General features: G+C 47.5%; 1 protein-coding gene across 1 annotated transcript in view; it reads right to left on the minus strand.

The window, feature by feature from the left end:
- Positions 1 to 10,309: 10,309 nt before the first annotated feature.
- Positions 10,310 to 27,903, minus strand: part of CELF6 (CUGBP Elav-like family member 6) — a 29,063-nt gene continuing 11,469 nt past the window's right edge. The window contains exons 3-13 of the mRNA XM_026478455.3: positions 26,712 to 26,760; positions 15,357 to 15,485; positions 15,178 to 15,257; positions 14,869 to 15,012; positions 14,615 to 14,747; positions 14,381 to 14,530; positions 14,143 to 14,205; positions 13,806 to 13,886; positions 13,576 to 13,719; positions 12,813 to 12,968; positions 10,310 to 11,945 (exon numbers count right to left, since the gene is read on the minus strand). Of these exons, the coding sequence (XP_026334240.1) occupies positions 12,841 to 12,968; positions 13,576 to 13,719; positions 13,806 to 13,886; positions 14,143 to 14,205; positions 14,381 to 14,530; positions 14,615 to 14,747; positions 14,869 to 15,012; positions 15,178 to 15,257; positions 15,357 to 15,485; positions 26,712 to 26,760 (1,101 nt within the window). The 3' untranslated portion in view covers positions 10,310 to 11,945; positions 12,813 to 12,840. The remainder of the gene's footprint in view (positions 11,946 to 12,812; positions 12,969 to 13,575; positions 13,720 to 13,805; positions 13,887 to 14,142; positions 14,206 to 14,380; positions 14,531 to 14,614; positions 14,748 to 14,868; positions 15,013 to 15,177; positions 15,258 to 15,356; positions 15,486 to 26,711; positions 26,761 to 27,903) is intronic.

Below are 27,903 nucleotides of genomic sequence, written 5' to 3' on the forward strand. Positions count from 1 at the left end.
GAGGTCGCGCACCCCCACGCCTCGTCGTTCCGTCACGGGCGCGCAGAGCCACTCTGCGCACGCTCGCGCGGCTACACCGTAGTCACGTGACCGGCTCCTGCCCAATCGCCATGCGGCCTGTTTCTGGGCGCGCCACCGCCCCGGTCGCCAGGCTTCCGACGCTTGCGCGGTGGTCACTGGTTGGGAGGGGTGCGGTGCGGGCGAAGGTGGCGCCTGCGCCTTCGGCTGGGGCGGGTGAGTGGAAAAACGAGGGGCTCTGGGGGTGCGCGGAGAGCCTTCAGAAAGAGACTGACGGCACTTGGCGCCCCGTGTGGTTGGGAGGAATGAACAGGGAGGACCGTCCCGGCTGCTTCTCCGCGTTGGAGGCCGGGCCGCAGGTAGAGATTGAGAAGGGCTTCCTGACACCTCGCGGGTTCCAAAAATCTCTGGTTTGCAATGGGGGAGTCAAACATCTCCGGTTCTTTTCTTAAGATTAACTCATTTGCTCCTCTGGTAGCTGTGGCATGCCGGAAAGCACTGACTTTCTATTTAAACAATCTGGGTTCAGAGCTTGGTTTCAGCACTTGCGGACTGTTCAGCCTCAAACCACGACTTTCACTTTCTGAGTCTTAGTTTTCTCATCTGTAAAGTGGGGGCAGTAATACCTTTTAATGGGGTTGTTGTGGTGAGAATGAAATAAGGTAATAGCTTGAACCTTATGAAATTGCCATTTTGTAGGCTATAAAGAGTCAAATACTTGGAATGTCATACAGTTCAACATAATGTATGTAAGAACCTGCGACTAGGAAGTAGTCCATAAATGGAAGCTATAATTGTGGCTATTATGGTTATTAATCTCAGACATGGCCACATCTCCCTTCATCCTTAGAATTGGGTGTCAGGACTCCCATATGCCCCTCTTTTCCATCAGCACTAACGGGGAAAGGTTTATCTTAGATCTACTGTCCTTCCTCGCTCCCTCTTTGCCCTGAGTAATATAGGCATGTCATATCTATCCCTCGTGAGCAGCCTTGCAGTCAGGATTTTCCTGGTGGTGGTTTTTACATTTGGATATCCTCAGCATCTCATTTCAGATTCCCTCCTTTTGATGCCTCTCCCCACCACCCATCTTTTCACCTTGCTCTCAGCCTGTACCACAACACTGTCTTAGCATCAGTTTGTTACGCCCATTGCTCAAAATAACTGAAAAAAGCCAGAGCAATATAAATAACAGGGCTTATGGCCTTAGTCTCAGAATGTAGAAGTTCAGAGTAGTTGGGGAAGGAGTTGACTCTGTTCCCTAAAACAGCTCCCCAGCAAGGGCCTCATAACAGCATTTAAAAGCCGTACATGCCTGGCAGTGTTTGAACACAAGCACTTTGGGTAAGCAGAGGGGGTCTGTCCCCATGAGTAAAATGTTAAAATCCAGTATTATACAACCTTCCAGGATTTCCCCTCTTCACCCCCGCCCATCTCACGCCACCGGCTCTTCTACTCATGAATCACGTGAGTCTTGACTACCTCATGGTTTATCAGTATCTTCCTGACTTCACTTCTTTTCCTAACCAGTCCAGATCCTATGGTCAGTTACTTTTATCACATTTTTGTTAATATGTTTGCCCTTAAAATCAAAATCTTGGGTCATTCCAGCCATTTACCTCCTCTCCTCTCCCATCCTAAACCAAGATAAGGGAAATCACCCAATCCTGCAGAGCTGAGCTTGTGAATGGACACTGTTTTGAGTTAGTCCAGCCCATGAACCCTATTCTTCAGAAATTATATTTTCTTTTTTTTTAAAGATTTTATTTATTCATTTGGGAGCGAGCACAAGCAGGGGAGCAGCAGAGGGAGAAGAAGAAGCAGGATCCCTACTGAGTTGAGAGCCTGATATGGGGCTCGACCCCAGGACCCTGGTGTCATGACCTGAGCTGAAGGCAGACGCTTAACCATCTAAGCCACCCAGGCACCCCGGAAATTATATTTTCTATACTCGCCCTCCAGATCTGTAGGCCCCAGGGCCATGTTTGTTTTGTGACCCCTGGCACTGTGGCTGAGCTTTTTTGAACTGTGAGTGGATTCCTAATCCAAGCTGTGCTGAGCAAATGTTCTCTCCTGGGACTTTTGGATTAGGGACTAGAGATTATGATTCTGACTGAACTGGTTTCCTGAAGAGAAGAGATAAAAACTCAGGAGCTATGGTCATCTCCCTCCCAGCTACTATGAGGAATGAGAGATGGAGAAAGACTGCCTGCAGGGAGAAAATGATCCATCTAGAGGCAGAGACCAGGAATGGCGGGTTTGGTCCCTGGTTCCTGAAAGCTTCCCCGGCCCTTTGTGAGGCCCTCTGACCTTGGGGTCTGTGAGTCACATTTATCTAGAATAAATCTTTTAAGCTAACTTAGCATGGATCCAGGGCAGAGCTACTACAAATTCAGTCTCTTCAGTTGGGTCCATAGTGTACTCAGCAATCCTTACACATGGCAGCTTCTGCCACCATCCCCTATTCTGCTTCCCAGAAAAAATGAAGGCAAGAGGGAAGAAACTGCCTTAGTTTCCAGTCCCCTCCAAGCATCTGAATCTCTCCCACCCTTTCTTTCTCAGAAGAGAGGTCTCCCTTCAAATCCATGGTTAGTTCTTTCACTGTGATGTGGATTTCATTCCCTTCTATCTCTTCAGGAACTTTGCTCTTTCACTTATGCCTCTCCTTCACGGATATTCAACTTTTCCCTCTCCCCTACCTTTTTATCTCAGCACATAAACTTGATCAACTGACCCAACCTAAAAAAAAAAAATCCAATTTTAATCCCGCATGCTATTGACTGTTGCACATTTTTTCTTGCCCTCAACAAGCTTCTAGGGAGTAGTGTGACTCTCCGTCTCCACTTCCTCACCTCCAATGTACTCTTTCAATCAGTTGCTTAAATCTATCTTTTTAAAAGATTTTATTTATTTATTTGACAGAGAGAGAGACAGCAAGAGAGGGAACCCAAGCAGGGGGAGCGGGAGAGGGAGAAGCAGGCTTCCCGCTGAACAGGGAGCCCAGGGCTGGGTCCCAGGACCCTGGGATCATGACCTGAACCGAAGGCAGACTCTTGAACGACTGAGCCACCCAGGTGCTCCAAATCTAGTGCTTAGATCTAGTGACCTCTTCCCAAAATCTCTACTGAAAATACTTTCACTGAAGTTGCAAATGACTTAATCCACTGGAAATGTTCAGGCTTAACTTATTTGACCACTTGATGTCATTTAGCCTGTTGATCACCCTGACCCTGTACCCCTTTTTTCTCTTAGCTCTTATGGGCTACACAATTCCGGTTTCTTCCTACACTCACTACACTCCACAGTATCCTTCATGGACTCCTTTTGTGTCATTCACTATTTAAATGAGAAAACAGGGCACCTGACTGGCTCAGGCAGTAGAGCATGTGACTCTTGATCTCGGGGTTATGAGTTCGAGCCCCACATTGGGTGTAGAGATTACTTAAAAATAAAAATCTTCCAGGGCGCCTGGGTGGCACAGCGGTTAAGCGTCTGCCTTCGGCTCAGGGCGTGATCCCGGCGTTATGGGGTCGAGCTCCACATCAGGCTCCTCCACTATGAGCCTGCTTCTTCCTCTCCCACTCCCCCTGCTTGTGTTACCTCTCTCGCTGGCTGTCTCTATCTCTGTCGAATAAATAAAATCTTTAAAAAAATAAAAATAAATAAAAATCTTCCCCCAAAATGAGAAAACAGTTTAGTCCACACTATTCCTCATCTTCTCACCCTTCCCAGTGACCTCCACAGCACCGACCCAAAGCAGACCTTGGTAATTTGGGGCCTCTCAGAATCTGATTCCCCTTCCTTCTTACAAGTCTTGGAGATAAGCAGAGCCTACATTCCATGACAGACATTGAAAAGGTCGGCAGCTAAGACAGAGGCATGTGACCTAGGCCTGGCCAAGTAGCCTCCAGAAATGTAGATTCTGGAGTAACTGATTCAGAGAAATAGAACCGTGGAGAATTCATCCTGGCAGCGGTCAGAGCAGGGTCAGCTCTCCCCCGTGCTTGGGGGGCTGTAGTGCTAGGGTACTGGTGGCGGGGACATCAGGCACCCACTGATGATGAAATCCACAGTATCCTCACTGTCTGGTTCTGACATCTGACTTTGGCTTGTGCTCTGGTGGACTGCCCTCCCATTGTTCCCACTCATTTCCCAAATTTGCATGTCCTGCTTGGCAATACTGTGACCCACCCAGTGCCCTTCAGCAAATGGCTTTTCTGTTTAAATCATCCTGTGTGGCACCCTGACTGCAGGTGACTAGGACTCTTAAATGTATATCTCCCTCCTTTCCTTCTCGAACTTCAAGTTGTCTTTTGGATACGCTGCCTTTTAGACAACTCCATTTGTACGTCTCGTAGGCAAACACATCTTCTCGTCTGCATCTCTTCCGTGTTCCTACTTCGTAAATAGCATCTATGACTTGTTCAGTCTGCGAGAGAAGCAGCTTGGACTTCTCCCACCCTCATCTAAACAAAACCAATTGTATCTTGTAAACATCTTACATTTTACCTCTGAATACATCTTAAATCAGTCTCTCCTTTATATTCCTACTCTTCCTCACCAGAACCATTGCACTGTTCTCCTAACTAGACCCTCTATCCCAGTATCTACTCCTCTGGTCTATTCTCCACTTAGCTGTCCAGCAGAATCTTTTTAAAACACAAATCTGATCAGGTCACTCCTCTATTAAAGCCCTAAAATGGCTCCTTCCTGCCCCCATGATGAAACTGATACCCTTTCTATGGACCTGGCTCCCATCTGACTCTCACTACTCCTTCATCTGCATCCTAAACTCCAGCCAAGTCAAATGACACATTCTTACAGACCCTGCAGGACATGTCTTTACACTCCATAAGTCCTCGATGGGGCTGAGAGTCACGATGCCACCTCCCCCTTTCACCCCACAGAGATGGATACATGACCCTTTGGGCCAGGCAGGGGACTCCATCACCCTGCCCAAAGTGATTAGTTCAGGCATGAGTTCGTGACCTTAGTAGAGCCAATCAGTTTTCTCCTCAAAGCTCTCTTGCTTTTGAGGCCATGGTGCTAGGAGCATATGAGATTGAAGCTGCTGGTATCCGGCTGTCTCTGCCACAGGGAGAAAGTGTGTCTGTGGCAGGAAAGAGAATGGGACCAAGGCACAAAGAGAAGCAGAGCTCTGAGAGATGGAGTGACATTTATTTGAACCCTTGAATTCAGCCCTGCCTAAAGTCAATAATACCACTACACCTCTCAATTCCTTCTTGCTTAAGCTGGTTTGTGTTGGTTTCTATCACCTGTCACCCAATCCGTTCTAATACAAAAATGGAATGGGGTGTGCAGACTCTAGAATGGTGGAACCAAAGTGAAATGGGGGCAGTGGGGATCTGACAGTCCTTGGCTGGGGAGTTGGAAATCCCTGTTATGTGATATCAAATCAGCTGGCTAAATGGTCCCCTATTGTATCTTGAGATTTGGGCCATGCATCCATCCTAGATGGAGATCTTGGGGACACACTGGAAAAATGTCTGAATGTTGAATTGTGCTGGCCTCTTCAGATTTTCATTAAGGTCTGCAGTTCCACTCGCGTCCATGCTGGCAGAACCAGAATTATACCCAGTTTGGTTCAGAGTTGGCTTTTCTGCCTGTGGCCAGCAAGCCAGGCTGCCAAGGTTATCACGTGTCTTAGCGATTATAAAAGCCAGACCTTCTGCCTCAAGCTTAAGTGAGTGAAAACAAAAGCATAGACATGGGACATCCAACAGGAGATACTGGAGTTTACGGCCTGAGAAATTCCAGAGAAAAAGTCTGATCCTCCACGCCACACCTGAATGCATCTTTTTTTTTCTCCCAAATTAATATATATATATTAATGTGTATATATATATATATATATATATATATATGTATGTATATTAAAGCTGGATTCTCCTAGCTGCTGCTGCTTTTACTTTTTTTTTTTTTTTTTAGATTTTGTTTATTTATTTGACAGAGAGAGAGACCGTCAGCGAGAAAGGAACACAAGCAAGGGGAGTGGGAGAGGAAGACACAGGCTCCCAGCGGAGCAGGGAGCCTGATGCGGGGCTCGATCCTAGGACTCTGGGATCAAGCCCTGAGCCGAAGGCAGATGCTTAATGACTGAGCCACCCAGGCGCCCCCCCAAAAAATATATATATATTTATTTCATTTAGAATTCAGACAGTTCTGGGGATTCTGGTGCCTACGGAAAATGTAGGATATATTGGTCACAAACCTCGTGTGCCTTCTTGAACTCAAATCCCCACCTATGCCAAATAGCCCCTCCACTTCTGCATCCGTGGTAGAAATGCCACATGGCAGGCCATGGGATCTGACTTCCCAAGCAGCCACCTTGGGATAAATGATGCAACTCAGAAGTGGAGGTAGCTCTCTAGGGGATGCCCCTTGGAAATGAGGGGGGAACAGATGGATAAACTTCCTCTCAATTCTCCTCTTGGTGAACTGTTCCAAGGTGGTTTCTCCTTGCAAACACCATGTGCTTAGCAAACAACACTGTCACGTGACCTATTCTGTCCTTGTGGCTCATGTGAGGACATCACCAACACAGTAATGCATTGTCTTGCATTGCTCCCCCTCTTTCCTGACTCGTGTCCCTCCTCCCCTCTCATCATCCTGGGCTTCTGTCTCCCCAAACAGTGCGAGCACCATAACCCTTGCCTCAGAGCCTGTTTCTAGAGTACTTTGGTTAAGACGTGGAGTCAGTCACAATCAAAGCCCCCATCCCAACATTAATGAGATAGCAAGAAGGTCCTGTGGACACAGCAGATTTCCTGCTCAGATGCAGAGAATCTAGCCCAGACTGCTGGCTTCTTACCAGGAGCCCAGGGCCAAGGTGGGGGGGATGGGGAAAGGGAGGTCGGGCCATTTCTAGCCTACTCCATAGGGGACGCTAAGGCTCATTTCACAGTCTGTCTTCATGCTTCACTGCATTTTCTCCTGGGCATCTAATACTTCTCTTGGGAAAAGTCAGACCCAAGGCTTGCAGACTGCTCTGCCTTCTGGGTCTCTGCTCTTAAGCATCTCGAAGGCAGGAGGCCAGAACCTGGAAGTTCAAAGTCTCCTCTACAGATGGCCGGGCAGTCAAAGGCTCCGATCAGCCCAGGCTGCTGGAGGGTGAACACGGATAGCAGTGTGTAAAACTGGGGCTAGGGAGAGAAAGGGTGGCTCTCCACCCTTTCCAAGTTTGCACTTGGCACAGATCTGGTCCCCTCTTTGTGGACCCTACATGGCTGAGCCTAGAAGGGCAGCTACTTAGACTGCGTTGGCTCTGAACTCCCTGAGCCTAGGAGGTTTCTTCCTTCACTGGTTCTCCCAAAAACATAAGGTTGTGTGGCATCATTGTATACGTGTACTGGCCGTAAGGGGATGCCCAGAGGCCAAAAACAGCCACTGAGTCCCTGCTGGATTCGGCTGTGTCACAGTGCAGACAGGTGTGGTCAGAACAGTGGACACCCAAAGATCGCAACTGAAGCTGGAAATGATCAAGAGAGATCCTGTGATCTCCTTGTCCTTAGCACCTTCTTTGGCGGGGCGGGGGAGGGGTATTCTATGCGTGTTATGCTCCCCTGAGGCAGAGGTGAGACTCCAGTTCTGGTCAGAGGACATAGCAGTTCCAGAGCTGCTTCCAGTGTCGAGGTCATTCATCCCATCTGAGACTAGAGGTCTTTTCTTCCTATGTCTAAGACACCCAGGGAGAAGGAAATTCCAGAGGCCCTGCTGAAGGCTCAAGCCTGCCCACAGTCCCCAACTGATAACAGTTCTTAGAGGGCCAGTAAATTCAGTGTCCATGGACAGACTCCTCTTTGGGATGCTCTGGTGATGTGGCCTCAGTGTAATAATGGACCATGGCCAGGGGGTGGGGAATAGAGCAAGCTGCAGGTTGGCCAAAATGAGTGCTTGTCTGGCTGCCTCCCTCCTGTCCTAAGCATCTCCTTGGGGCTGAGGTGTAAGCGCCAGTACCACTCAGGAATTTTGACTATCTGGTCAGGGCCACTGGAGCATGAGCCAGCCCAGTGTTGAATAGATAATGTTTTGGGAGGGGGGCACTGAGCAGATTAAGATTGACTTATCACTGTAGACAGACCACTGTGGAAGCCATGAAGCTGAAGGGGAGGGAAATAGGCAAAGTGTGACCCCTTGCTAAGAAACAGAAACCATAAGGGCCTGATCCAGGTTCAAGGACAAGGACTCAGCAAGATTCTTGATGATGGTTACTAGGTCACAGAGGGCACAGGAATCAAATCGACTGGTTTGAAAGGAGTTGTATCACCAGAGAATCCTCATCCCTGGCATATAGGTATCTGGGAATGCATAATCTGTAAGGCAATATTTAGGTCTGAAACCATGTCCAAAGGGAAGAGGAATGCTTCAGTTCCAGAGGAAGCATCCTCCGGGGAATTTCCTTAAAGGACTATGGATCAAAGAAGATACTTCCCAGTGGAAAGGACTAAGAGCAATTAGTTTTGTTAACCAAGAAACTTGTTCCACTGCCCAGAAAGATGTACTATATGCTGTAGATTAGTGACCATTGTTCTTTCTTCTTCCCTATTCCAAATGGAAGGTTTCTTTCTTTAAAAAAAAAAAACAAAAAAAAACTTATCTAATTTTCCTCTCCCATTTCATATTGGCTATGCAGGGATAGCTAAATCGATCTTTTAGGCATAGACTGTAAAATCATAAGTTACATCTAGGCCTGCTCAAGAATTGCACATCACAAACGGACCCTGCACTGAGAGTTCCATAAAGCAATTGGACACGATTCTGTTTTGTCTCCCATTTTTGTTGGGTTTAGGATCATTTCATTGTTGGGCAGGCACATTTTTGAAATTGTATGTTGGGCAAGAAAAATACAGGTAGCTGCTGAGCAATAAAGGGGTGGGATACAGTAGATGTGTATTGTTTATCTACCCATCATCCCTTCCTTTGGGGACCCATTCTCCCCTTCACACAGTGCTGGTGAGGTTGTCAATTATGGTGGCCTACTCTTCCACCCTAGAGGTAGACACACGTCCATTGTGGCCAAAGTCCTCTCTAGGACATTAGAGCTAGTGATGCCAACATATAGAAAGAATCCGAGCCGAGAAGGGAGACATCATCAACTGAACCCCTAGATCCAGCCATGCATGAGGGCAGACCCATCCTTTGTTGTTTTTGTTTTTACCCATCCTTTGGTTTATCAGTTGTGTAAGCCAGTTAATTTCCTACCGGATTACATGTTTGAGTTGGGGTTTAGATACTTGCAACTGAGAGAGTCCAGACTAATACATACACACACAATAGAGACACAAACACCATGTTGTTCAAACTCATTGGATATTATACAAGTCTTGCATGATCTTATAGGGGTCAGCAAACTTTTTGTCTAAAGGACCAGATAAATATTTTAGTTTTGGGGGAGCACATATGGTCTTTGTCTCATACTCATTGTTTCTTTATTTTTACAACCCTTTAAAAAATGTAAAACCATTCTTAGTTTGTAGGCCATACAAAAACAGGTTGCAGGCCAGATTTGCCCACAGGCCACAGTTTGCCAACCCTTGTTCTAGACCCTGCTACCCTCTGCAGCATTGACACACAGTCTGTCAGTCCCTAAGCATGAAGCAAAATACTTGAAGTGCTATTTTGGTTCAAATGTCTTGATATGACTTGGTAATGAGTTAAGGTTCAGGGTAGAGATAGGAATGGGAAAAGGGTCTTGTCTCGTGCCCACTGTCTCCCACATAACTGGCACTGAATACACAGTAATCATTATTATTTCTTGGTGATAAAGATAACTTATCAATATGGTGCAGCTGTCCAAACGGCTTTGTTCAAAGTCCCAGTGCACCCTTCAAGACCCTTCTTTCAACTCCTTTACGAAATCTTTCTCCGACCTCCCTTCCCAATCAAGTCTGAATTAGATACTCTTCTGCTTGTGATCATAGACCCCATGTGGCCTTCCATCATGACTACCTAATTGGTCTGTCTTTCCCACTAACTTTGAGCACGTATAACGTGCCTGAGCCCTAGCTCCTAGCACAGTGCTTAGCACCTAGCGGTGAAGGGCCTCTCTGCCACCATGTGAATATCTGTTTGAAGGTGTGCTCCACACGTCCACCTGTGTCCAGAGTGATCAGTCTACATGTCAGTGTTCTGCTGGTGCGATGATGCCCTCAACCCTGTTTCCTCTCTCGATTGGAAATATTTTGTTGATATACATTACACCTTACCTGGTAATGTCATTACCATATCTATTTTTCATCCCATTCCCTCCAAAAATGAGTCAAAGACAAAGGAACAGGTGGGAACAAGTTTTCTTAGAAACTGTTATGAAGGAGGAGCCCTCCAACCCCACCCCCATCCTTTCATTTACTGTCTGATGTGATAGCAGATCAGAGGCCTCCAGCCTCAGTGACATCTGGGGATCAGAGTGCCCTCCACGCAGCTGGGGTCCCATACTACTTTGATCCATGTCTATGAGGTGGAGGGGAAATTCGCCTCCTAGGAAAAATATGTGCAAGGCCCTGCAGGCCCAGGACAGGCTGACCAAGGCAAGGTGAGTCATGGTGTTCTAAGCTGAATCTTTTGCCCATCTCACAGAAGCAGGCAGGAAGCACCACCATTGATCAGCTTTATATGGCACCCACTGAATACAACAGATAGACAAAGACAGACAGACAGAGCACACACCACTTCTAAGCTGAACACTGCTCACCATCTAGAAGCACCTTGGATAAGCACATGTGAGACACTCTTGCATAGGAAAGATGTACTTTTTAAAGGAATGAAGAAGTATTTTGGCAAAACATCTACTTCCCTCCCGGGTCCTGGGTAAAGAGGGACCTCTAAATTCTGAAGCTTCTACATATTGAAAATGATCCCCTTCTCAATGGCAGTATATACAGTAGCAAACCTTCCGAGTCTGTTGTCACAGCCCTCTACGTATATCCTGAATCTACTTTACAGGTGGGCAAACATAGACTTGGAGACAGAAGGTGGCCTGGAGCAAGGGGACACTGGGGCTGGCTCAAGGTGAGGGGAAACAGGAGATGTCTCGGCTCAGCCAAAGGCAGGGCCTCTGTCTATCCGGATGGGGAGGGGAAAGGCTGGGGTGGTTAAAACTCCCTCTTTCTTCCTGTCTGGGGAAGCAGTGGTTCCACGGGAAAGGCTGTCACGAAGGACACTCCTGCTGGCTAGTGGGCCCCTCAGGATGGCAAAGGCCAGGGCAGGCCGGAGCTCCTCCTGGCTTCAGGGATGTTCTCTGAGTTTGGGGATTGTGGGTTCCCTGCTTCCATACCTCTCTTTGTGGCCTGCATGGGAGCCTAGACCTTAAGTCCTTAATTATTTAAAAAAGGCAGGAAGGGGGGACAATTTAAGAGGGAATGAGACACAGAACACTTTCCACAGCCTCCCTCTGCCTAGTCTGGGGCTTTTACGGGTCTCCCTCACCCTGTCTCCTAGGGTTATTAAAGGCAGCTTGTATGAGACTCTATACTGTCTTTCTGTTTCTCTTGTGGGTTTTTTTCCCTTTTCTTTTGTTTTTGTTTTCTGTTTCTTTCTTTTAATTTATATAGATATATTTATATTCTTAAAAAAGCAATAGTCCTTTGGTCCCTAAACTCTAAGGAATGATAGGATTTTGAAAGAAGGAAATCTGGGCTTCCCTTGTGGAGAAGCCCTTGGCACCCCCAAGGCCCTCTGCTGGTTCCCCTAGACAGTCAGTCCTCAGCCAGCCCCAGCTGCCTTGCCAGCCTGCGCTCTATGCCACAGGCACAGGACAACCCACTTGATGAAAACAATCCATAATGTGGCCTGAGCCCCAGACGCCGGCCTGGGGTCCGATCCACCTCAGTCTGTGGCTCGTCTCCTTCGGGAAGGGCTGCTCAAGCATTTCTGTGCTTTTCTTTTCCTTTCTTCTCACTCTTCAGTTTCTGGTGTTGGGTATTTGTTGATAAGGAGAGAGGAAAGAGAAAATGTAAAAAAGCAAAAGTCACTCTGGAGGGCAAGACAGGAAGAGCGGCTTGCCCCAGCAGTGACCTCTCAGGTGAGTGGCTGGACCCCTCTTCCTGAGGAGCAGAGCCGCCGCAGGGGCAAGGCAGCAGCCTGGTCCACTGAAGTGACCTCGGGGTCTCTTGGGAAGATGACTCCAGCCCCACACCCTCCTCCAAAGGCTCCTTGGGGTAGTGCCAGTGAAGCCGGGCCACATGGACCTCCAGAGACAGCAGATCTCTAGAAGGTGCAGGCAGCTGGCCCTGCCAGAAACCTAAGGGAGCTCGTCGTCTCTCTCCCAATCACCCACCAGGCCCTGCAGATCCTGCTTCTTTAGTTTATTTGCTTGTCTCATCTCCAGGTTCCCTGCCATCGGCCCAGCCCCTGCAATCTTCTCCCCTCTTTGCTTACACTCCCCGATGGTTCCCTACCATCTTCAGGATAAAGCCCAAACTCATGAGACTTCACAACTTTTCTAGCCTCATCCTCCACCCCCTTGTCCCCCCGTGCCCACAGCTCTTCTACTCCCACGGTCCGCTGTGGCTATCTCTGGAGGAGAACTAACTGGTTAGATCTTGCCGTGACTGTCTCTCCCAGACTGTGGGGGCAGGACGTAGTCTAATTTCTCTCCATTCTAGGACCGAAGGAGAAACACGAAGTCTCCAACTGAGGATTCCTCCTTAACTTCTGGCTCTTCTCTCCCAGACTTTTTCAGAGGTGGGTGCTCCTAACATCTCAAAAGGAACATCGAAGCTGATGGGGCCTCCATCCCTCCAGCCCCATCTGCCTGGGGTCCCCCATGGACTTACCTTTCTGTGGCTGGTCAGTGAGAGAAGATCAGTAAGGCCGATTGGCATCCTTGGGCCTCTTTAGCTGGACCTTGAGCCTCTTCATGCCAATTTGAAAGCCATTCATGGCTTGGATAGCTGTCTGGGCACTGGTTGGATTGTCAAAGCTAACAAACCCTAGGGGGTGCGGGCAGAGAGGTCAGCTGGGAACTCTGCCTGGCAGGGCCTCCCTTCTCTCTGACCAGCCTCTTCCGTCCCTGTCTTCTCAGGCCAGTTACAAACATATACCCCTCCAACCTCCATTGTTTGTACGTGCACACGCACACACAAACACACACTCATACTTACATAGGCAGACAGCCTAAGTGTCCTAAAGTGTCATTCTTGGAAGGACAGAGGCAATTCTGAGAGTGTGTTGGGGGTGGGGAGTGTGCTAGTTGGGGTGTTTCCCTGTCTTTCCCTGGCAGGGGTTGATTCCCTCCCTCTACAGCTGTCATTCTGGTCCTCTAAACTGCAGCTGGGGTTAGAGGGGATCTCTGGCCTCAGATCTATATTCTTCCTGCCCTGCTAGGATCTTAAGCCTGACCTGGCTGAACATCTTCCAGACACCTGACTTTCCCAGGTGAACCTGAAATAGACTTGTTCTAGGGCTGGGCCTGTGAGCCTGCATTGCACCATACCCTCAGTCTCTGAGAGCCATTGACTTATGGACGGACAAGCTTAGGGTCTGCCGTAAATCTCAAAGTTAGGAGTGGGAGAGGCCCATGGATGGGACTCAGCTCACCGAAACATTTGCTCTGGTTGGTGGCTCGGTCCACAAAGACTTTGGCAGAGACAACAGCTCCAAAGGGCAGGAATGTCTGTATGAGTTCTGCATCACCAAACTCCTGAGGCAGGTGATAGATGAAGAGGTTACAGCCTTCCGGGCCTGCAGGAACAGCAGCAGGCTGGTTCAGGGGAGGGACCCTGAGTTGAGCCCCACCAGGCCCTGATCTCCAGCCCCCTGTCTCTCACCTTCTCTTTGCTGCTGGGGCAGGGCTGAAGACTGCTGGGGAAAAGCTGTGCTCACTGGGGCATAGGCCGACGGGTAGGCTGCTGGAGACAGAGGTGGGAGTGGGCAGTGACCCCCCAAAAGCCATCCCCCAAGCACGGCCCCATCTGCCTGGCCACCTTTGACCAATTCGGCCCAGTCCAAGTAACCCTCACCCCTTAGGTCATTCTGGGCCCAGGGGTGGGGGGATGGGAGGGTCGACTCCTCAGAAGAGAGCCTAAACACCCTCGCCCCCCCAAATCTCCCTATTCCTTTCTGGGGCCCTTCAAACCCCCCAGGCCGCGTAGCGCCAAGTGAGACCTGCGTAGTGGTGCATCCCAGCGTAGGCCTGTTGCAGGGGGTCAGCCACGCCGGGGCTCTGGGCTGGGGAGAGAGGGGCGCGAGGCCCACGGTGAAGGCGGGCGGGCAGGGAGGTGGAGCGACGTTGTGAGACGCGGCAGGGAAAGAGGAATCCCTTCCCAAGGCGGTTGCCGCCTCCCCCCCATCCCCCCGCTCCCCACTCCATTTCGGGGAGATCGGGGCGGAGCGGAGGGCCCACCTGGGTAAGGGGAGAGCCCGTTATTGTAGAGAGTGTCAGAGCCCGGCTGTCCGTTGGTCTGGGGAGTCAGGGGGCCGAATCCATTGACCCCGATGGGCGCTGGTAGACCCGGAAGCGAGCCGGGGCCCCCGCCCGGCGGGGAGCTGGCTGCTGGAGGCGGAGGAAGTCGGAGAGTCAGGCCGCAGCCCTGCGCGGCGGGGTCCCAGCCGCCAGCCCCGCCCCTGAGCGCAGTACCTGTGGCGGGCAACAGAGGCGCGGCTACCAGGCTGAAGGCCGCCACGTGCTGCATCTGGGCCGCCACTGCGGCCACCGGGCCTAGGCCTGGGCCCTGTGCCGCCGCCAGCAGGGCCGCCTGGTGCTGCAGGATCTTTGGGAGGGAAGAAGGGCGGGTGTGTAGGACCCAGCAGCGGGCAGCTGCCCCGGCTCCCGACCTCGGGCGGGGCCCACAGGCCCGTGTGCGCCCCTGTCCCCTGCGTCCAGGCACCTACCGCGGTGGTGTAGGCTCCGCACGCCCCCAGCGGCAGCGGGGCCGGGTGGAAGGCGCCCAGCTGGCCGGCCATCTGCTGCATCCGCCGCAGCGCGCGCTCCCGGTCGGTGTCCGCCAGTTTGACCACGAGGCTGGACGAGGCGCCCTGGGTAGGGCAGGGGAGGCCGCCGTGACCAGTCCAGACCCCAGCCCTGGCCCTAGGCCAAGCGCTTTGCCCATCAGGCCCTTTGCTGGGGCACCGATCGCACGTGGGGAGAAGCCCGTCCCCACCCCACTGGCCTCACCCTGGGCCCCGGGTGCCCGCCCTCACCGCCATGGTCCGGCTGCCATGCAGACTCTGGATAGCTGCCTGAGCTTCCCCCTGACTCCCGAACTTCACAAAGGCACAGCCTGGGGCAGAATAGAAGGATTGGGTGGCTCAGGCCATAGGGGTCAAAGGGTCATGCGGCCCAGAATGAGGCAGGAAATCCCAGGGTCAGCTCAAGTCACCTTTACTGGTGCCATCAGGGCTCCGCAAGACGGTGCACTCCTCGATATGGCCAAATGGCTGGAACAGGCGCCTGACGTCCTCCTCACCCTGCTGCTTCCCCAGCATCCCCACAAACAGCTTTCGGTCCTCTGGGGACAAATCCAGGAGTGACCTGGAGACCCTAAGTCCTCTTGGACTACCCAGAGTAGCCAGAGGAGCTTAAGAAGGTAGCTGACCACAGTCCAGCTCTGGGAAGAGGTATAGGGAGTGAGAAGGCCCTGGGGCTACAAGGTTGGGTTTCTTTGAGGAGCACGATAATCTACAGACAGATCTGGAGGAAAAGAACTCATACCCAGATCCACCATGAAAACCTGGGTCCCGGGAAAAAACAAGAAAGACTGATTGCTGCTCTTGTGGAAAGTGATTCAGTTGATATCTTTGGTTGGGTACAGCCCTATATGCATCTTTTATATGTTTGAGCTTTCTGTTCTGAAAGTTTGGCAAAGGCAATTTTGGACCATTTTAGCCCGATTCAGGGAGAGGGTCCTTTGTATTCAGACTGGATTAGGAGAAAAGAAGCACACCTTTGCTAGTCAGGCTGATGGCAGTGCCATCAATGCCCCTTCCTGCCCAAATCAAGGAGGGCTCTGGGCCAAAAAACACCACAGAAAACAGTTGTCTCATCATACTGCTTCATTTCCAGATGTTGAGTACTGGAGTGATGAATCTCTAAGCCTAGCAACAAACTCAACTTTGGTGTCCCTCCCAAAGGCCTAAAGAGGGCAGGAAGCTTGGGTTCCTGAGCCTCCAACATTAGCATTCCCCCCCACACACATTTGCTAAGCCCTTGACTCCTTTCCTTAACCCCCACCTTCACCACCTCATTCCCTCACTGAGCTTCCAGGGCCCTCACTGAGCCCTACTGCCTCCTTTCTGCCTTCCCTTGTGTTCCCGCTCTGTTCCCCCGGGTGTTCACACTCCAGAAGGACAAGTTCTACCTGTAGAGTTGGATGGCCACCTGAGAACAAGTTTGATCCCTCCCTGTTTTCCATCTTCCTCTGGAAGTATGTTCCTTGGAGAAAGCTGGAGAGCTGGGGCTAGAAACCAGGGCTTAGCTGCACATCTAGGAAGTCAGGCCTCAGGAGCACTGTCCAGGAACCCAGGTAGAGGGGCCCAGGTCACATGGCTGGCTGTCAAAGCCCTCCTTTCTGCACCTACATACATCTCGGAAATAGGGTGTGGCTTCATGTAGGTAACATAAGTGGGGAGAGAAGGAGCGGGTGAGAATCTGGCTTCAGGCTTCACCTTCAGATCCTGGAGCCCAAGAAAACCCATCCCCGACTCCTTTACTCCTTGACAAGTTTGGCTAGGCTAGTGGGGATCCTTGGATCTTGAGTGCAAGGGAGACAAGGCTGGTGAGGGTCATAGACTGAAGCCTGGGCGGCAAAGAAACGGAAGAACAGACTGCCTGGAGTTAGCAGAGGAGGGATGTTCCAGTAGGGTTATGTGTGTGTCCGTATTTTACCCGGATGGTGTCGGGTTCAGTCTAGGCTGCCTAGGGACCCCAAAGCATCTATCAATGCTACGTCTGTGGAGGGTGGGGGCTGTGGTTAAATGGGACAGGCAGAATATGTTTCAGCAGAATCCTGCCCCCTCTCCAGAGGATTACTGCCCAGTGATCCCAAGGGGGAAGGGATGGGTAATGTACTTGTGGCTGGAATCCTAGAGGAAGTGCCGACCTGATGTGGTGACAGTATAATGGGTGGATGTGCTTCATTTCTGGGAGTGTTAGCCACAGAAGAGTGCTTTTGGACAGATCACTGGTTTCCCAAGCTTTTAAAAAGGCTGTGGAATCTGTTGTTCTAACAAAAATATTAGGATGAAGCTAAAAAATGAGAGACAAAGAGAACCGCTCTGACTGAAACCAGAAAGGTGGGAAGTGGGGGTGGGGCTGAAATTCCTTTTGCTTCATCTTCTCCTAGTACCCCCTAAAACGGGTTGCAAGGAAAGTCCTTTAAAAACCACTGACCTAAAAGATAGTGAATAGGGTTCCACATGGAATAGGAAGAGGGATCAGAGATCACCCTCTTCAGGAAACCAAGAAGATAAAGAAAAAATTGCTTGATCAGTCTGCTAGTGGCTTTGCCTTGACATTGAAAGACAGGCTGCATTTGGTCAGGGAATCAAACGTCAGAAGACTGTGTCATTGTTCTGAGCTATGACACTAAATGTGTCTGTCAGAGGCCCAAGAGGGGCTAGAGAAGATCCTGTGGCCTCCAGAGTCCCAAGGCTTAAAGAGGGCTTCATAATGCCCTAATTAATAGTGCAGCAAGATGATGATGGCACCTAGGGAAGATATCACGCCACAGGGACCAGCATCCAGGTAGCCCTAGGTAGGAAGAGAAATGTCAAGACTGAGGTGGAGCCCCCAAGACAGGAAATAGGATTGTGTGGACAGTGGTCTGATCCTTTATCTGCCCTTCCTCTTGTTGCTCTTTCCCACTGATGGTGGTTAGGTCAAGCTCATGCCACAGACCATGAAATTCCCTGATCCTTCTTTTCCAGTGCCAAGTCAAGAATTTTAATCTCCATGAGAAGTTACTGACCCTATGGTCCTGGACTACTGGGTTATACAGAATTTGAAACTGAAATGAGGCTAGGTTATAGGCTGGGCTCCGTACTGCCTGTTTCACAGGTATTGCCTTGAATGCTGGTATTCTCTTTGCTACTTTGCAGGAGCTTGATGATGTTTGACAGCAGGATGATCAAGGTCACAATGACCATGAGTTTCAGGTGATCCTGAAATGGTGGGATAAGTTTCTCAGGAGACCTGTCTAAGATAAGTACAGGCTAGACCTCCTAAGGGTAGTCCCTAAATATACAGCCCTGAAGGTGCTAAGAGCTGATCAATTCCCCCAGAGAGACATGATGATGGGATTTAAGCCCACGTAATTCAGTTTCCTCTAGTTCAAACTCTACCAGTTCGGTAAAGAGAGGATTCTATAAGAGGTGGGTCAGAAATGTCTGAATACAGTCATCCCCTGGAAAGACGGGAATATCAAATAAGGAGGCTCAGCCTTCCCGGACTGGAAGGAATTGGACATAGTTGGATAGAAGCACATGTGAATGGTATAACTGCACTCTCCTTTAGTCAACTAATGTGTATGCGTTGCCCTTCTACCAAACGCTTTTTGAACCCAAACCAAGTCGTTTGAGCCCCAGAGGCCCAGCTCCATAAAGCTGCCTTGTGCAGCTAGCTGGTCATATAGGTTAGGGATTCTAATGCAGCAAATGATGGCATTGAGAGCCCAGAGTCAGAGTCAGTCCATTCCTTCTTCCTCAGGAAAGGCACCAAGATGCTGCTTGAGGAAGGAGGCTCTGCCTCAAGTCGGCCCAAAGGAATTCCTGAAGGGCCCGAGTTTCTAGCTTCTAGGCCTTTCACACTCATTCACCTTCCAGTTGGTGGGATGTCATGATTGTAGGGACAGTGTAGGAATGAGGTTTCTGCATTGGGGTACCAACCTTCAAATACATCCTAAAAATACTCATCCACCTTTCAGTCCAAATACCAACCCAGGGGATCCTGCTGGTGGCAGCATATGGAGCAAAGCATCTTTCCCCTGATGTTCTTAGTAATGACTCCGACATAAGGAGCCAAGGAAGCCTGGGAAAGTCAGTGAGGAAATATCCAGGGCAAACAGTCTTCTGGCCTGATCTGGTAAGCAGCAAGAAGAGCTTTAATTCCAAAAAACAAACAAACAAACAAACAAAAACAAACAAAAAAACCCAAAACCTGTTAGAAATAATAAATCCAGCAAAGCTGCAGAATACAAAACCAACAAACAAAATTGCTTGTGTTTCTATACACTAGCAAGGAACAATCCGAAAAGGAAATTAAGAAAGCAGTTCCAGGGGGCCTGGGTGGCTCACTCAGTTAAGTGTCTGCCTTCGGCTCAGGTCATGATCCCAGGGTCCTGGGATCGAGTGCCGCATCAGGCTCCCTGCTCTGCAGGGAGCCTGCTTCTCCCTCCTTTGCCTCTCTCTCTCTCTGCCTCTCATGAATAAATAAATAAATCTTTAAGGAAAAAAAGAAAAGAAAGCAGTTCCACTTATAATAGCATCAAAAAGAATAAAATACTTAGGAATAAGCTTAAACAAGGGGGCAAAAGACGGATATCCTGAAAACTATAAAACACTGATGAAAGAAATTAAAGACACAAATGGAAGACATCTTGTGTTCATGGATTGAAAGACTTAACATTGTTAGGTATCACTACTACCCAAAGAAATCTACAGATTTAATGCAATTTCTATTAAAATCCCAATGGCATTTTTTCAGAAATAGAGAAATCCATCCTAAAATTCATATGGAATCTCAAGAAACCATTGTCAAGACAATCTTGAAAAAGAAGAAAATTGAAGATCTCACACTTTCTGATTTCAATACTTACTACAAAGCTACAGTAATCAAGCAGTGTGACCCTGGCAGAAAGACACGCAGACCAATGGAATAGAATAGAGAGGCCAGAAATAAGCCCTTACATATATGGTCAAATGATTTTTGACAAGAGTGCCAGTCTTTTCAACAAATGGTGCTGAGAAAAGTGGATGCAGAAGAATGAAATTGGACCCTTACTTTGCACAATATACAAAAATTAACAAAATGGGGGCGCCTGGGTGGCACAGCGGTTAAGTGTCTGCCTTCGGCTCAGGGCGTGATCCCGGCGTTCTGGGATCGAGCCCCACATCAGGCTCCTCCGCTAGGAGCCTGCTTCTTCCTCTCCCACTCCCCCTGCTTGTGTTCCCTCTCTCGCTGGCTGTCTCTATCTCTGTCAAATAAATAAATAAAATCTTTAAAAAAAAATTAACAAAATGAATCAAAGACCTAAACATGAGTGCTGAAACTATAAAACTCTTAGAAGAAAACAGGAGAAAAACTTCATGACCTTGCATTTGGCAGTGATTTCTTAGATGTGACACCAAACTCACAGGCAACAAAAGTAAAAATAGATAAATTGAACTACATCAAAATGTAAAACTTCCTTGCATCAAAGGACACACTCAGAATGAAAAGACAACCTACAGAATGGGAGAAAATATTTGCCAATCATGTATCTGATAAGGGAGTAATATCCAGAATAAAGAGCTCCTACAACTCAAACAAACAAAAAAAAAAACCCCAAATAATCCCATTAAAAAGTGAGCAAAGGGCTTAAATAAGCATTTCTCCAAGAAAGGTATACAAATGACCAGGAAGCATATGCAAAGATGCTCAACATTACTAATCATTAAGGAAGTATAAATTAAAACCACCATGTAATATCACTTTATACCTATCAGGATGACTGTTGAAGAAGGAGAAAAAGAAGACGAGAGGAAGGAAAAGGAGGAGGAGGAGATGGAGGCGGAGGAGGAGGGGAAGAAGAAGAAGGAGGAGGAGAAGGAGGAGAAAGAGAAGAAGAAGGAGAAGAAAAAGTAGAAGGAGGAGGGAAGAAGGAGGACAAGGAGATGATGGAAGAGAAGGGGAAGAAAAAGAAGGAGTAGAAGGAGGAGGAGAAGTTGAAGGAAAAGAAGAAGAAAATAGCAAGTGTTGGAAAGAATGTGGAGAAATTGAAACCTTTGTGCACTGCTGGTGGGAATGTCCAGCCACTATGGAAAACAGTATGACAGCTCCCTCCAAAATTAAAAACAGGATTATCATATGATCTAGCAATACCAGTTCTGGGTATTATAATCAAAAGAATTGAGAGCAGAGCCTCAAAGAGATATTTGTACACTCATGTCGCAGTAGCATTATTCACAATAGTTAAAACGTGGTTGCAACTCTAATGTCTTTCAACCAATGAATGGATAAACAAAATGTGGTACATACAATCAATGGGATATTATTCAGCCTTTAAAAGGCAGGAAAATCTGACACATGCTACAACATGGATGAACCTTGAGGACATCATGCTAAGTGAAATCAGCCAGTGACAAAAAGATGTATGATTTCACTTACATGCGGTATCTAGAGAAGTCAAATTCATAGAAAATAAAGTAGAATGATGGTTACCAGGGGCTGGTGGGGGAAAAGGGTTTATTTAATGGGTACAGATTTTGAGCTTTGTAAGAGGATGAAATTCTGGAGATAGGTTGCACAACACTAAATATACTTAACGCTACTGAACTGTACACTTAAAAATGGTAAAGGTGATAAAGTTTATGTTATGCCTATTTTACTATAATTTTTAAAAATGAAGGAGGCTTTAAGGAGGGCTGAAAAATAAGTACATAGACCAAGGAAGAACAGAGACTCTATTGTCCCTTCATCCTGATCCAGAAGAACCAGGAAGTACGGAAGAAAGGTAGACCAAGTCTGAGATTCCAGGTTCCCCTGAGAGAAAAGAATCTCAGCCTCTAGATTTCATTTTCCGTTTGCAGGCTGTAGACCTGTACCTGAAGGGCTTGTTAGAGGATTATCCATTGCCATGACCTAAAAGCGTTAACAATCATCTTTGGGTAATCTGCTCTGAGTCAAGCTGAAGGAAAGCACCTCCCTTTACCTTCGGAGGTAGAATTAATTTCAGGAAGTGAAACCTTAACTTGAGTAGTCCTAAGCAGTACTGTGAAACTTACCCAGTCAGTTCTTCACTGGAAGAATACTTTTTAGAATTAAGTAAATATAAGGATCGAAGACAGATATGAGTGTCGACGGACCAGCAGAACAGTTGTAGCTAAGATCCATGTCTGATTTAGGTCAGCGAATATGCCCCACTATTATGAAATTCTGACAATTCTAGCTCAAAATTTAACTTTAACTCAAAGTTTAGTTGTTCAACACTGAATGAAGTAGAATCCCGGAATTTGGAAAACATGGCTCACCTAGTTCGATAATTAGATATATTTATTATTATTCAAAATCCGGGCTGATATTTAAACGAAACCATGTAAATTCAGTTAGAAATTACCTGAACAATTAATTATAGGATGGTGATAGGAGGGAGGGTTGATGTGATAACAGATAATTGGTCTCTTCAGTTAAGCCCAACTTCAAGATTAAAAAAGAGATGCCTCACTTCACAGAATATTTTTTAAGTTTAATAAAACTAAAGTGGAAAGAGTGCATGGGTTGATTACTTAACCAATATCTGTACCTCAGGCACCCTGGAAACATAAATATGTGCTCGGTAAAAAAATACCAGCAAAGTTGGAGAATAGAACAAGGGGAGCAATGGCTATTGTGATTTATGAATTTATTAATTTTATGTTATGAAATTTGAAAGAGAGGAAAAATATACAGGAGTTTCAGTGATTTTGAAAATTTTGCCTCAGGACTAAAAAATACTTTTCCTGGTACCTACAACTAAACTTATTTTTTGTGCTTCCATAGTAGAGATCATGCAAGTTAGGAAAAATCAACCACAGCCTCCATGCTGAACAGCAAGTAAAATGGACTTATTTAGTGACCACTGTCTGAAGGATTTGGGGATCCCTAGCTCTGACCTCATATAATTTGATGTTAACATTTTGAATTACACGACCCTTGAATTTTTATCCAGGCAAACAGTTTAATGTTTACATGCAAATAAATCCAAATGCTGAGGAGAAAAGTTTCTGGCACTATGTTGGTTTGACGTAGAAATGGGTGCCTTTACTATAATTGGGATATTATTTTCTTTTGGAAAACGAGGTGCATTTTCCTTTAAGAATACTGCTCAATCCCATGGAATGTAAAATATAGGCATGGCGTGTAGAGGACATGAACAGCATGAAACTTAGCTGCAGAATTTATGGGAACATAAGTGAGATCATGAAAAGGCTGCTATAACATAGTCCATGAAGACGCGGATGCACATCTAACACTCTGAGTATCATTAAGGTTGCAGAGGATGCCACGGGAGAGGAGGACCCAGCACCTTCTATCAGGCAGATCCTGTTGGGTTGCTACTATTATTGCATTGTAAGCGTTGAATGTACGAGTGTTACCAACAACTTCTCAAAGTAATACAACATACAGCGTGTTTAAAACATAGGTTATTCCAACCCTAAACCTCATGTCTACTGATTAAAAATAAGAGAAAAACTACTCTGTTGCACTGGCATCAAAATTCAAGAGAGAGAATGTACAGTAACTATTGTCATTAAAAAGCTCACGTGTGCACAATAGATTCCTCCTCTGTGCAGATGGGAAGAAATGGAAGTCCTTGGGCCAAAGAAGCATAACTGATAAGTTTGGTTAAGTTCTTGCGGCGCTGGTCAGCTTTTAAAAGTGTAATCAGTTGCCAACATTTAATTTAATTAAATTATAAATTGTAATTAAATCATGACAGTCTCATCCATTTAAAGTTACCTCGTTGGCTCCTGTAGTATTTGAGTTGGAGATCCCTGTTTTATGGGGGGCAAGGGGAATCTAATAATCCCTTCCAGAAGAAAATGGTGGAATCTTGGAAGATTCTACTGTTTGCCTTGATACCCTTTAGATTATGTCTGCATTGATACCAGTATTCTTAAAAGATAGAGGAATCAGTATTAATCAACTGTAAACTAAGGGATTTAATTTCAGGAATAATAAAAACACATGCAAGCTTATAGGCTTAAATATACTAGGACAGGTGTGACCATTGAATCTGAAGGTTTGTTGAATGTTTGGGATCATAGAGATAAGACTTGACTAGGGCAAGCTGTTCCATACTGGTGTCAAATGTTACATTTCAAAAAGCAAAATTCAATACCATTTTAAAAGCTGAGTTTCTAAAGCATTAGTTTGTGTTAAAATTCAGCAGAGGGGCGCCTGGGTGGCTCAGTCGTTAAGCGTCTGCCTTCAGCTCAGGGCATGATCCTGGAGTTCTGGAATCGAGCCCCATGTCAGGCTCTTCCGCTGGGAGCCTGCTTCTTCCTCTCCCACTCCCCCTGCTTGTGTTCCCTCTCTCGCTGGCTGTCTCTCTCTGTCAAATAAATAAATAAAATCTTTTTAAAAAATAAAATAAAATAAAATTCAGCAGAAAGCTGAACTCACTTTAGAAGAAATATATAACATTGAAGAAAAGGAGCACATTTTGATTAGTAACAAGATTATCTAACACAGATCGGTTGGTAGTTAAATACTTATAAATTGTAAAGGCCAACTGTTTTTGCAAGACTTATTACATATGCCTCCTCTCTCCTGAAAATGTGGCAGGGAACATTTGGTGACTCTGAGTGGGAGCAGGAAAGAATTGAGAGATCTGGTCATCGAAACCTGCAAGAAGGATTATTCATGGATGCCTTTGCAGTATATACTCATTAAGAGCCATCACTTGTCAAGAAATATCTGTGCAACACATAAATACTCAAATTATGAATCGTACTGCCAGGCAGACCTCTTTTCAACTAGATTTCCTTTTCCTGCTCTCTTGAGCTGCTCTGAATGTGAACAGGTGTCTATAAGTGAGCTGCCGCAGGTACAGAATTTGTCAATGACCTGACACCTGAAAACTCTGTGCAAAAAAGGGGGGGGAATGATAAAACTCATAATGTGGCATCAGTGGCTGATGCCACTGCATGGGACCCAGATGATGAGGACATATGAACTATGCCAAGCAGAAGCATCATCGGAGGCCTCCTTTGTACAGCTGCCCTCACCCCAACAAGATATGCTGGACTCCAAACAGCAAGAGTGCCCCCAGCACAGTGGACTTAGTTCCTGAACCAGATCCAAGTTGCATCATGTTCTGAACTCTGTGCATGCATTTTCCTTTGCCTAAGCTCATGCTCCCCCTCCCCTCCTTTCTCTTTGACTCCTTGTTCATCTTTGAGATCTCAGCTTGAGTATTACTACCTCGGGGAGTCCATTTTGACCTCCCAGAATAAGATAGGTGCTCCCTTGGTATTGTGCCCACGATCCCTCCAGGACTTGAAAAGCATTGATCACACTGAATAGTAACCCCTTGTTTACTATCACCTCACAGCTCCAGAGTTCAATGAGGCCAGATGCCAGGTCGGCTTTGCTCACATCTCTATTCCTAATGTGGAGTAAGTTACCCAGAAGATGTTGGTTGGATGGTTGAATAAACTACAGCTCAACCTGTCTGCTTCTTAGCTCATTCAGGTACTCTAAACTGGCCTCTGAGCTGTGGGAGTAGTTAATGTTTGTGGACAAGGCTTAGAAGATGGCCAACAATGGCCAGTAACGGACCTGATGCCTAACAGAGCTTCCCAAAAAAGCAGATATTCTTGGGATGAGTGAACCAGAGGTTCTGTATGAAGGCTGGAACTTCTCAAAAACCTGTCTGGAAAGAATGAGGTGGAAAAGGAGGATACCTGTGTGAAGGGGAGGAGGAAACTTGGAAATATCTCTTCAAGGCAAAGTAGAAGTGATAACATCTTGACCTCAAATTGAGAATCAGAAACCAGAGGTCAGATAATCTAAAAAGATAAAGGAAGGATTTCATGGAGGAAAGAACTCCATGATGGACCCATGAAGCTACCAGAACCCCTTGAGGGTATAGACAGTGAGCATGAAGTCTGAGAGGATGTGCAGAATTAGTAGGAGTTAATAAAGGCCTGTCAATTGGGTTCCATTCTCTCCCTGATCGTGGGCAGCTTCTTCCACCTAACAACACCATGACTGATCCTGGGTAAGGCAGGGAGAGAGTCTTATCCAAGGGAGAGAGTCAGCAGACACCAGGGCTATAGGCAGATATCCTGGAATGATATAAGACCCAAGGGTGACAGAGACAGCAAAGAACTGACACCAGAAGCTAGCATCACTTTTCCAGTATGGAAGCTGGCTGGAATGTCGCTGGTTGTCAAAAAGCACAGGCTTTCTGCCCCTCCTGTTCTGAAGGAGCATTGGTCTTTCTGCACCAGGAAACAGCGCTGCTAAAAAAAAAACAAACCTTTGAAGACTTGCCATTGTCCTCAGTACGAAGTCAAATTCTTTCATATGGCCTGCAAAGTCTGTCTTACCAGACTCATCTTTAACCATAAGTAACCAGGCAATTTCAGTGAAGAAATGAGTGACCCCAACCCAGAGTGGACTGAGTCCTCTCTGATCAGAAGAATATGAAAAAAGAGAATAATTCCAGCCTGGTTTTTCAAACATCTAGAAGCTCCACCTGAAAAAATGGGAATGAACTCTCTCCAGGGCAAGGTGATGAGAGCCCCCTTCCTTTAACTCCAGCATCTTCTTAGGCTCTTCCTGCCTTTTTTGAGTCTAGGGACCCTGGGACCCTATCCCTCCTCAGTCTGGGCTGGGAAGACTGAGCTGTTTCTGGTGCTGAGCAACTCTGGGACCCCCTTTCCCCAACCCAAGGAAGCTCTAGTAATAAACCGTGGGTAGGACTGACTCGAGGAGTAGGCCCACCATGCCCTACATGGGTGATACCCTGAGGGTTATCACATAGGGAAGTTACCTCCTCGGCCCTCACTGGCAGCCGGCTTCACTTGGATCGGACGATTCATCTGAAAGACATTGGACCAACACACTCAGTCAGCATGACTGCCTGGTCCTGGCACCCAACTTCTCCTCTCCCCTGGATGCCTCAGGATCTAAGCCCTGGCCCCTTTGAACTTTGTACTCCACCACTCTCACGATGGGATATAGATTTTCTCCAAGATTTTTCCTTAAACTGGGGAATTCAGAAGGTGCTGAAACGTGAAGGGTGGGGTGATAGGAAGCTTGGTGGCAAGCCAGGATGGACCGTGGTGGCTAAAGAGATTCTGCTTTGGGCTCTGGGCTGGGACCACCTGAGGCCTGTCCATCTGGCTCCTGGACCTCCTTAAAGGCTTAGGGTGATGATTTGGGTAGGAAGGTTGAATTGATACTGAAGATCTGTGTTTTGTTCTAAAACTGAGAATTTAATTCTATATGATTTACAATCTGGGAATCAGATTTAGTGCTGTCTACCCCAACTCTGCCTTTTCACGGTTCTATGACGTCGGGTAAGCCACCCTCTCTGAGAGTCAGCTTGTTAAATGCGGGAAAACCTTCCCCAGCTTCTGTGTTGCCACAGTTTCTACACTCACCCCCTCAGTTCCCTCCCTGGGCCCCCCTTCCCTTGAGGATGCTGGCATTCTCCAGCGCACCGTCTTCGGCCCTCCTCATGCCGCTGTTCCCATTCTTCCTGGATAGTCTCGTCCACACCCACAGCCTCAGCTACCATCCCCACAGGGCTGATTCAGAGCTCTGCATCCCCAGCCCAGTCTCCCTCCTGGGCTTCAGACCCATGTACCCAGCTACTTGCTGGACATCGTGACTAGAAAGTCCCACTGGCATCTTCCACTCAACACACCCACACCAGAACTTATCTTTTTGCCCGGACCTGATCCTTCCAGTCATCCAAGCTAGAAACCTGGAAAGCAGCTTGACTCTTCCCCTCCCCCACCAACTGATTTCACCTTCTAATTCAGGGTTTCCCTGATCAGGGGTGGATAAGAATCACCTGGGAACCATACCAGACTCTCAAGCTGGGGATTGTATAATTTGCAAAAGCTCCTAGGTGACTTCAACATACACCCCCACACACTCCCATCCCCCAACCACCCTGAGAGAATTCATGATTGAATCCCCATCTCACCTTCCTCTCATGGGTGTTGTGGGGATCA

Source organism: Ursus arctos, unplaced genomic scaffold, assembly GCF_023065955.2.
Source record: "Ursus arctos isolate Adak ecotype North America unplaced genomic scaffold, UrsArc2.0 scaffold_28, whole genome shotgun sequence".
Classification (NCBI taxonomy): Eukaryota; Metazoa; Chordata; class Mammalia; order Carnivora; family Ursidae; genus Ursus; species Ursus arctos.